Raw genomic sequence first — 11,398 nt, 5'->3', positions numbered from 1 at the left:
CCGCAGGATCAGGCACCAGAAGACTGCTAAGTAGTACCAGCCTTTCCTCTCTGGCGGGCACATGCTCCTGGAGGGGCACCCGTCAGTATCCTAATGTGCGTGGAGCTGAGCTGGCAGAGATGGCAAGTCTGCACGTTTCTTCTTCAAAACTCGACTGGAGAGCCAAACGTTTCTTTCAGTTGGTTACAGAATTTGAAAAATGCCTTTGCCAACTCTGCGGGAGAAGCAAACTCCTGGAGTTCGCCTTTGCTAATTTGCCCAAGTCTTGCGGTAGTTTCACTAAATGTAGACGCTGCTCCACTCCATCCCCATAAACCTCTCTGGTCTTAGGCTTCTCGGCTGCCGAGTCAAAGCTGTGGCTCTCCCCTGCGGTCATCACCTGTTGGGGCGGAACCCGCAGAGCCCGGACCTATGCCCCGGGCCTTTTTCTTTTCTTCTCTTTTCTCTTCTCTTCTTTTTTTGGCTCCGGTTCACCCTGTCCTGCTGAGCACCCTGCTTTCCTCGTCCAGGCAGGGCGCGCAACGTTCCTCCCAACCTGGCGCTTGCCCCGCTTGGCTGGCCCCCAAGAGACTCAGTCTTTCGGCGCACCCCCGCCCGCGAGCTTCCCGCAGTGGGGCCAGGCGCCCTCACCCCTTGCCTGGGGCAGGGAGGGCGGCGAGTGGAGCGCACGCGCGCCCCCGCCCCTCCCCGCAGGCGGCGCGGTTCCCCCTGCAGCGCCTCCCTCGCGGGGAAGGAGCCGGAGGGGCTCCGGGCGCCGCGCAGCAGACCTGATCCAGCTGCTCGCCGCCTCGCTCTCCTCCGAGGGTGGCAGTAGCAGCCGGGGCGGCCGCAGCTCCTCGGGGGAAGCAAGGAGGCGAGTGCGGCTTCACTCCGCGCCGACTACCTCAACCTGGTCCCCACGTGTAGCCTCGCCGCCGCCAGGCCAGGCCGCCAGACATGGATTTCCTCCTGGCGCTGGTACTCGGGTCCTCTCTCTACCTGCCCGCGGCCGCTGAATTCGACGGGAGGTGAGTTGGCCCCCGGTGCGACCTCTCCTCCGCCTTCTTTCCCACGGTTATTTCCTAGAGTCCCGAGGTCCCTTCTCCCGGCGCGGTCGCGGAGGCGTCTCTCTGTGCATAAGCTGGGCCACCGCATTGCCTCGGCGGGAGGAGAGTCGTCGAGCCGCCCTCTCCACCCGGGGAAACCCAGCCGCGGCTCCCGCCTGGGGGATTTGGGCTAGGAGTGAACGGAGGCTCGAGCCCGGCATCTCGCCTCTGAGATGACGCGCGGTGTTGCATCCCTTGGCCAGGAAACTCTCTCTCGTGATTTAGACGGCTCTTCAGTGGGGGAAACTTCCCAATGGCCAGGGTCAAATCTGGGCTTGGAGCTCTCAGGGCCGATCACACCGAGGGCGGCGGTGAGGGAGCCTCTGGGCTTCCAGGGGAGACCTGTTTGCCTTCCCACTTGGTTTTCTAGAAAGACTCAAAATAAGGACTTAGGAGGGTGTGTGTGTGTGCGTGCGCGCGCGCTCACACACACATCCACCGAGACCTTGGGCTAGCCCGACTACGGCGTGTTCTGACAGGTTCCAACAACCAGACTGTGTCTCCGCTGTCACTCGGCTCTTCCTCCCGCCGCGGCGCGCGGCACCCTCTCCGGCGCCGCCGGGTGCGCTCTGCGAGAGCGTGTCTGTGTGTGTCGGAAGGGCGTGCTCGGCTACGCCACCTCCGCGCAGTTACACACCAGACTCGCCCCGAGCGCAGATCGCGGCTTCTCGCGCACTCGGCCGGAGCTGCCAGGAAAGATCTTCACCTGGGTCACACTGCTATCTAGCCTCTCTCTTTGAGCAACCCCCACCCGCCAGTTATCTCCCAGCACTGCCTTAAAGACTGCCGCACCTGTTTTACTGGCAATCTTGGAACGGATCAATTCCACGATTGATTGATTAGCTTTCTTGTACCTGGAGAGGAGCGGAAGGGAACCGGTGGAGCGCAACCTCTTGTTTACCACCTGGTCAGAGGAAAAAGAAAGTTCGGGGTTATTTTGTTCCTTGGGCTTGGGGGCATGGGAGGGGGGAGATAAGGAAAATAAAAGGTTAGTAGAAACCCCGGGTAGTGGCCAGAGGCTATTTTACTTTTTGAAATCAGTTCTTTTCCCACATTCGAGTTATGTTGTGCTTTTCTTGCACACACAGATTTGCAGCAGGAAATGTATCACGTGATTAAGCATAAGATTTGAATGTAGTTTTGAAAAGATGTCTAAAACAGCCAGTGAAAATATTGATCCGGAGAGGGGGGTCTAAACAAGGAAACAATTCACCAAATAGGCGCCGAAGTGGATCAGTATCCTGAAATCGAATACTTTCTCTAGTCCTTATTTACAGGAGAGAGGGAGATAACATGAATTGTTGATTCGGGAAAGTTTCAAACCACAAGAACACTTTAGATGTTAGCTACGCTTTAAACTCCCTTGATTTTACTTAGACTTTTCTAGTACATTTTTTTTTTTCCTGGAAACTTTCTGCCAAAGAGTCATATCTCAAAAAGAGTTCATTTCATTTGGTTTTGAGGGACCTCCCCTCTTTGAACCACTTCCCACAGCTACCTTTTATGTAAGGCAGAATTCTTTTTCTTCCTATTTTGACGTGTCTTTATACTTTTCAGCTCATGATGATTCAGTCAAGACTCTACCTCCCCACCGTCCCTGTCCCCCGCCCCGCCTCCGTAGTAGGTGTGGGTCTTTGAGGAATGTTTTACTTCAAGCTTCAGAAACCACCCTGTGAGTGGCAGCCTTGAGAATCTTGGTTTTAGCTGGTGCTATTTCCATTTCCATTTAAGAAAGGATCTTCCCTTTCTTTTTTCCCCTCCTCCTGTGTGTTGTGTGTGTGTATTTAACTGTTTGAAACTTGAAATTAGATCATAGCAGAACTATCTCTGAAGGTGTTTTATCCTTAAATTTGTGCGGTCATGAAAGAGTTCATAGAAAGTTGTTGGGTGTGATTTAAATTTTTCTAAAATAATAACAAAGAGGAAATTACTTTTGCTCTCAAAAGTGTTTGTATTTATTTTTGAATCTTTTTGTTTGATAGGTGGCCCAGGCAAATAGTGTCATCAGTTGGCCTGTGTCGTTACGGTGGGAGGATTGACTGCTGCTGGGGCTGGGCCCGCCGGTCCTGGGGACAGTGTCAGCGTGAGTATCATCACCCGGGGGACTTCAGCTCCCTGGGAGGTGGGGCTCTCCACCCTCGTTCATGGCTTCTCTCTGAACACCAGAGGGCTCATTACAAGCATGGCTTGATGGTATGGTTCTGACAGGGGAGTTTTCAGGCACAGTCCCCAGCTCCTTATTCTGCTCCTTTCCAAAGTGAGCCACCTGTATGTAGTAAGGAGCCAGTTTTGTTATTCACAGGATGCTCATTTCAGCGTCTGTCCCCAGTATCGCCAGCTTCTGTTTTCTCATCAGGCTCACTCTTTTCTTTGCTCCAGGCTCTGAGATGGGGGTAAGATAATGAGTCTAGACTGTATTTACACTAAATATACTCTGAACCTTATAGCATTTATAAAATCCTTACCATAGCTGTTGTGTAAAGAGGCCTATTTGTAAATCTCTTTGTTTTTGAAGTGAGGCTTCATTGACTGTGCTCTAAAGGGACCACCCAGTATAATCAAACAACACCTCTGAAAAATACACGTTTTTAAGTTCTATAGTTAATTATATAATAAGTGTCAAATCAGAACACTGATTTTTTACTTTTTCCATGCTCACAAATGGATATTTTTTATGGTAAAAATGAAAGCTATATCACAGAAGTTTGAGAAATTTGTTTCCAGAATTTCATCTGGATCTCAAAATTATATCTCACTCCTCCTATCAATAAAGGAAAAAACCCCCACAAATAATTAGGTAAATTTCAGGAGCATCTTCAGAGTACTGGATTGGCAAGTTGGTTGAGATGATAGGAATGAAAGTGCGTTCTATGTATCCCAGTGTTTTACTGCTAATACGGAAGGGGCTTAGAGGAGTATAGAAAAAGTACAGTTAACAAAGCTGTAGCTGGAAGGGGAGGAGCCTGCCTTACAGTTGTGTTGGTCGTGAGAGGAGTGGAGTAAATTTAAGTTCTGAAAAGTTAGGAGTTCCTTCAGCTATTTCAGTCTATTGCATGCACTGTCTATTCAGAACTTTCTGAAGGAAGGAGAGGGACAGTTACAGGTTGACTTTGTAATTGCAGGTGCTGGCTGACATCTCTGGTTAGGGATGGGAAGGTAAAGGGGACTAATGTTGGTCTACCTGCTACCTGCAAGCAACGGGGCCAGGCTTTCTGCACAGCTGGGCCATTGCAGTCCATTAAAAGGGAGATAGTGGTAACTCCAGTTTCTAGTAAACAAGAAAACTAGGCAAAGTTGCTGTGCTCCCCTCACACTGACAAACACACACACACACTAGTTGGTTGATTTAACATTGTTTTTAAGAGAAGATGGTCAAAAGGAAGAGTAGTACCTGGTGGGATATAGTCTTCTGCCAGTTTTACCTCAGGTAGAAGTCTTTGCACAGCTGGAAGCCACAGGTGTGGAATTTGAAGTACAACCAGGCTTTGAAAATCAAAAGGGAAAGAGGACCCTTTTCTTGGCCCAACACAGTCACCTTTCCCAAATGAAAAATGAGTAGTTTCTTTGCAGGAATGGAGATAGTTTCCTCCTCCTTTGCTGCCTTAATTTGCAGGACACTCTCAAAAGAAATGTTGAAGTGCTTTGGGGGCGTGCAGTCCCCCAACCCCTCCCAGGACAAAGCTGCGCTGGCAGAAAGCCCTGAGCACAGTGGAGTGCACCTTTGCTGAAGGCCGAGGGCCCGAGCGGTGGACACAGGCAGAGTAGTACGGAGCCCTCTGCCAGATGTGCTAGGAATTCCAAGGGAAAAACTCTCTCTTAGGGACATTCCCCAGGAAGAACCTTGAGGAGCTGTTCTGTGTCTCTTTGCCATGTAGTTAAATGTTCTCTAGTCTACACCAGCTTGGCGGTTCTGAATTGGAATGAATGTAAAGACTTTTCAAAGTTCCAGTGACATTACAAAATTTAAACTTGCTAAGAATCGCTTTTTGCACAGTGGCTTTCCCAACAAATACAAGGCACTGTTTCATTATTTTTTATACCTTCATTTTGTTTCCAAAAGACTTAAAGCGATCAAAGATAGTATTTGATAGTATTTATCTTTTCCTTTTTGTTATTCCTTAAGAATCTGAGAAAGCTGCAGCATGGCATGATTTAATTATTGAAATGATAACGTTATAAAAATGTGTTAGGTGATCCTGCACACATCACAATTTATCTGGGTTCAGATGTGGTAAAAGTGTGTGGGGCAGAACATTGGAAGGGAACATGGACTCTGGGCCATGGCTGTCTGGCTTCAAATCAGTTCTGCCTCTTTCTAACTGTGTGACCTTGAGCAAGTCATTCAATCTCTCTGTGCTTTATTTTCCTCATTTTTAAACTGGACCTAAAATAGTATACTACTTCATAGGTATACTTCAAAGATGTAATCATAACGATGCTTAAATAGATTATTATTTGTAAAGCACATAAAGCTACTCCTGGCGCAGAGTAATTACTACATATGTGTTTGGTGAAATGATGGAAATGCAAAGGAATACTGCTATTGAGACAGTGTTGTGTGATGGGATATACCCATGCTAGCAGATTCTTTGTTCTCCAGGCATGATATATGTATTTTGCGTTCATACTGCCAAAATAAAAAATGGTTCCAAGCTTCTCTGTTGCAGTAAAATAAAATGTCTTTAAATTACAAAGGGCCAGATGGATCTATACCATTAATAATGTAGATGGCAAAGTTGTAAAAATGAGTTCAAAGATAGATGTTTCTGTGTGTGCATTTTATTTTTCCAGAATCTCAGATGGTCCGCATGCCTCTTGTCAGAGAACCCACTGTCTTTGTTTTGCTACAAACAGGTAGAGGAATGCGGGGGTGAGAGGCCAGCGCAGAGTGGGAAGAACTGCCCCAGTGGAGGATTGTCAGGGACAGATGGAAAACTCCTGATTAGTTTTTAAAGCAAGTCTTGTGAAATTAAGACCTTTGTCACTATATTTATTCAAGGAAAAAATGCCTTGCTGTTCTTTAACAGTTACATCTGGTAATGGATTACCTGTAAAAATTTCCAGCAGCTTCTGGGAAATTTAAAGTGAAAAATGTTTTTGCCTCTCTGACCCTTATTAGATAATCTTAGTGTTCTTTATCCTAAGGAGCATTTTCCCTTTAAAAAAATTATTTATTCATTCATTCATTCATTCATTTGTTCATTCATTTGTTCATTCATTTATTCATTTATTCCATTACACTTGTCCTGAGTTTTCCCTCTTTGCCCTCTCCCTTCCAGCCCACCACCCACTCCCAGAGCCAGTCCCCACACAGTAGTCCATGATATCATTCATACAAGTTCTTTGACTAATCTCTTCCCCTTTTTTCCACTATTTGCCCCCTCTCCCCTTTCCTCTGGCAGTTGTCAGACTTTTCCCATGTCTCTGTTCTGTTTTGCCCATTGGTTTATTTTGATCATTAGATTTCTCTTGTAAGTGAAATCATGTTGTATTTGTCTGTCACCAATTGGCTTATTTTACTTAGCATAATCGTCTCCAGTTCTATCAAAAGATAGGAATTCCTATTTTTTTCTGCTGCGTAGTATTCCATTGGATAAATGTACCACAGTTTTTTAATCCCGTCATCTACTGATGGGCATTTATTTAGGCTGTTTCCAGCACTTGACTATTGTATATAGTGCTGCTGTGAACATAGAGGTGCTTGAGTTCTTTTGAATGGCATTTCAGGATTCTTACGGTATAGTCCCAGCATTAGAATTGCTGAGTCAAAATGCAGTTCCATTTTCATTTTTTGAGGAAATTCCATACTGTTTTCCACAGTGGCTATGTCAGTCTGCATTCTCATCAACAGTGCATTAGGGTTCCCTTTTCTCCACATCCTCACCAGCACTTGTTGTTTGTTGATTTGTTAATGATGGCCATTCTGACCAATGTGAGGTGGTATCTCATTGTGGCTTTAACTTGCGTCTCTCTCATGGCTAGTGATGTTGACTATTTTTTCACTCTCCCTTTCTTATCAGGGATGCCCTGCTTCTTATTTTTCTGAATGATTCACTTTGGAATTTTCCTTCAAATCAGCACAGCAAAACAAAAGGAAGCTATTCCCACCTATACCCAGAACCTCCCAGAGTACCCTTACAGGGGTGTCCAGCCTGTGGCCTGGAATAGCTATGAATGTGGCCTAATAAAAAATTGTACATTTATTTAAAACCTTTTTAGTTGTTTTTTTTTTTTTTTTTTGCTCATCAGTTTTTGTTAGCATTTGTATATTTAATGTGTGGCCCAAAACAACTCTTCTTCTTCCAGTGTGGCCCAGAGACACCAAAAGGTTGGACTACCCTGCTTAAAAGATGTGTGTGTAAGCTGGGGAGGCTGTTCCCTCATTATACGGAATACTATTTATCAGATCTTGTGTCCTAGTGCAGGGACCCTCTGGTGAGGTTTATTCCATTTGGCTGAGCATATGTGAGATGTTTTGACTTAACATTCATGGGCTAAATATACGAGGCCTGTCTGGAAAAAGTACAGCAGTTGTTAATATAACCAGAATGGTTTGTGCAACATCACTGAAACCTGGCAGCCAAGGAGAGTGGACTGGAATGCACATGCGTGGACAATGATGACTTCACTGTACTGGTCAGTGAGGGCGGTAGAGGCCATTGAGTGAGCACGTGTACCGTGTGGCTGTCATATTCAAAATGACTAAATGAGTAGCAACGAGTCTACATCAAATTTTGCCTTAAGTTTGAACATTCCTCCATGGAAACTGTTTGGATGGGTCAGAAGGTTGCAGCTATGAGCAACTGGCAACTGGTGATTGGCAGCTTCACCATGACAATGCGCCCACTCATGCATCACATCTTGTACAGGATTTTTTGGTGAAACATCAAATCACCCAGGTGACTCAGCCTCACTACAGCCTAGATTAGGCACCCTGCGACTTCTGGCTTTCCCCAAAACTAAAATAATCTTTGAAAGGAAGAGATTTCAGACTGTCAGTGAGGTTCAAGAAAAGATGCTGGGGCAGCTGATGGCGACTGGGAGAACTGTGTGAGTTCCCGAAGTGCCTACTTTGAAGGGGACTGAGGTGGCATTGTCCCATGTATGGTATTTCTTGTATCTTCAATAAATATCTCTATTTTTCATAGTACATGGCTAGATACCTTCTGGACAGATCTCACATGTATTTACACAAAATGTGCTGCATTTCATTTCCATTTGCAACTACCCCTTTTCATTGACTTGTTTGGAGAGGCCCATACCGCTGAGGGGCGCTAACTAGCATTGCTTGGCCTCCACTCTTGGCTCACTGTGTCTGGCCACAAAACTACATTTAGCCAGACTTCCTGTCCTTCCATGTAGAACAGAGGAAGGAAGGATCAGAGATGCTACCCAGGCCGAAATAGGAGCTGTCCTCCTGCTTCCTGCCCATGCCACCCAATACTCCAACCCAACATTCCCACCAGCTGGGAAAATGTGACCTATTCCAGAAATAGGCAGGTTGTGTTTTCATAGTTCTTTCAGAGGTCATACCCTGGGCTTTCTTTCTGTCCTTTGATTCTGTTTTATATTCTTGACTTTGATTCTTTGTTTTATATTCTTGACTTACAAACAGATCTCTACATATTGAGGATTCAAAATTTGATTTTTCTAATTGGCTTGGGCTTTACTGACTATTGATGTGGCTCTTTATTATAAAGAAAATTTTCTTAGTATGTTCGTAACACACTGATGGTTACATAGTTAAAGTACACAGCCCCTAGTCACTCAGAGTGTCACAAAATATTTGTTTCTTGCTCTGTAATTATTCTGTTCCTTAACTTTTCAATCACATTAATGGCATACTTCATTTTAATTATTTTAACAAGTTTTCAACTCCAACCATGTAGAGATCTCTGTAACCAAGATTTCTCAGAGTTTGTATATTTTATTTTAGAAAGCTGTGTAGCCTTGGAAGCAATTCTTAACCAAAAGCACTGGACAAATAGGGACGTCTGAGTTCAGCGCTGGCTTTTATACCTGAGTAGCTGTTTAACATTTCTGCATTTTTCTTATTTTGCATGCAGATTTCTAAGATTCATAGTGTATGAAAGAGTATATAATATCTAGATGTCATATTTCTATATGGTTGTTGGTTTACTTGGAGATTTGGCTGTATATGTGGCTATGACAATAGCATTTCTGTTGCAAGTGCTTTATAGAGAAGTGAAGAAAAACTCAAAATACAACTAGTTCCAGGTTTCAACAAAGCAATTCAGTTTCTGCATTCTTTGGCTGTCGGTGAGCAATTTGTGGTTTCTGAAGGAAATTATGTATACTGGGGTGGTTTTGCATCAATTTATTTAACACCAGGCAAAATGCAGATGTTTTATGTTCCTCTGGAGATTTTGGAAAGATACAAAACCTACACCTAGAGTTTGACTTTGTTTTATTTGCTTTAAACCTCATTTTCTCCTGCCTCTCTCTGTAGTTAACAAAGGCTACAGCAGTACAATTGCCATGTAAAGTGAAATGTTTGGATTCTTATCAACATTAGATAGATTTATAGATTAGTTCAAAACAGAGACTAAGAAATAGTAATCTGTTCTGAAGCTACTTTGGAGTTATCAAACAATTTCAGTTGGATGATCTGTATTACTGGCTAATGACTGTGGATCACTGGAAAAACTGATGAACAAATTGTTGAATTCTTTGTGTATTTCAAATGAAAAGCAGAGAATTTTGATTTAGAAAATTAAACATTTAAATTTCATTTATTACTTGTATCTTGGCTCAGAAATTCAACCTCATCAATGGAACATGATTTATTAATTTTTGTTCCCTCACTGGCCATATAGTTCCTGCTCTTAGTCACAAATTCATGTATATTACACCTTTGGTAATTTAGATTTTGAACATGTCCTTTAACATAATCAAGAGTAAATAAGAAACGTTGGAATCAGCTTTGAAGGCCACGCGTAGTGATCCCCATCAAAGACGTTGTTTCCAAGGAACTGCTTTCCATTTGTAGTCAACAACTATGGCAACCTCCATGAAACATGAATCAGTATTTTACAGATGAAGTTTTTTTTATACCTGTACAATCATATGCACTCCAGGGGTAGCTGGGAGTCTCACGGTGGGTTGTGCTGCCTAGAGCCATGTTTAAGGTGGCTAGAAGGTCCTGGGGCCACCTTAAGACAGCTGAGCAGACTTCACTGCCTTAATGGTGATCAGCTTACTCCTCTAATTTTGGGGCGAGAATGTAGAAACCGCTTCTTCTTTTTTTTTTGAGGTAAGAATAAAAACAAGGCCTTGGACAATCATGTAATTGTTTTGAGTACTAAACATGAATCTCCATATCCTTAAGAAGTTTTGTTTTGTTTTTAGTTCAATTTCAGTAACTTTCCCCCAGTTTATTAAAATATAATTGACATACAGCACCATATAAGTTTAAGGTATACAACATAATGATTCGATTTACATATATTGTGGAATGATTACCACAATAAGTTAGCGTCTACCATCTCATATGGTAGATATAAAAGAAAAAAATGTCCTTGTGATGAGAACTCTTAGGATCTATTTTCTTAAAAACTTTCTTTTATAGCATACAGCAGTGTTAAATATATCGTATTGTACATTTCACCCCTAGTACTTCTTTCTCTTATAACTGGAAGTTTGTATCTTTTGACCACCTTCCTCTAATTCCTCCTCTTCCTGCCTGACCCCTCTAGTAAGGAAGTGAAATTTTTGGTTAAGATTATTCAACCACCACTTTATGCCAGGTTATTTAAGGACATCATGTACTTCAGGAAACTTCAAGTGGTCTTGGAATGCAAATTCCAAACGTAAATCAATGTTGAAGAAGTTTGACCTTTTAAAACAGGTAGTTTTTGAGCATGTGTAGTCTTGAAAGTTAAGTCTCACAGGAAATTACTTTTTTCCTTCATTCTTTGCCTCCATTAGAACTGACCTTTATATGATACTATTAAGATCTACTAATTTCCTAAGATCGCCTCATAGAGTTAATCTGGGCAGGTCTTAATCTCTATGGATTAGAAATTTTAGTACCTCCCAAGCAAGATGGGAGGTCAGGCCTAGGAAAGGGAAGAACTTAGTCGCTCCAAATTCAGCTGCTAGATTTGCCCGCAAACACCTGCCACATGTGGCCCCACAAGCAACCCTGGTTTTCTAATTGGAAACTTTTTGATAAGCTTTGAAAGGTAGGTGTGCGTCCCCTTTTTCCCATTATAGCAACTATAATGGACAACATTTCCATATGGTGCTTTCTATCTGTAGAATTCACTTTACAGGCATTTTCCCAGGTTTTT

The 11,398-nt window shown here is 43.6% G+C and overlaps 1 protein-coding gene across 4 annotated transcripts in view; it reads left to right on the top strand.

Annotated features, from left to right (window-relative positions):
• The first annotated feature begins 731 nt into the window (after positions 1–731).
• Positions 732–11,398, top strand: part of NPNT (nephronectin) — an 81,187-nt gene continuing 70,520 nt past the window's right edge. For all 4 annotated transcript variants that reach the window (XM_054591656.1, XM_054591654.1, XM_054591655.1 and 1 more), the window contains exons 1-2: positions 732–1,007; positions 3,068–3,168. In XM_054591656.1, the coding sequence (XP_054447631.1) occupies positions 937–1,007; positions 3,068–3,168 (172 nt within the window). In that variant the 5' untranslated portion in view covers positions 732–936. The remainder of the gene's footprint in view (positions 1,008–3,067; positions 3,169–11,398) is intronic.

Source organism: Pteronotus mesoamericanus, unplaced genomic scaffold (genome assembly GCF_021234165.1).
Source record: "Pteronotus mesoamericanus isolate MK-2021 breed Mesoamerican mustached bat unplaced genomic scaffold, CSHL_Meso_final scaffold_232, whole genome shotgun sequence".
Lineage (NCBI taxonomy): Eukaryota > Metazoa > Chordata > Mammalia > Chiroptera > Mormoopidae > Pteronotus > Pteronotus mesoamericanus.
The sequence above is the reverse complement of the archived record's forward strand: the minus strand, read 5'-3'. Positions and strand labels throughout refer to the sequence as shown.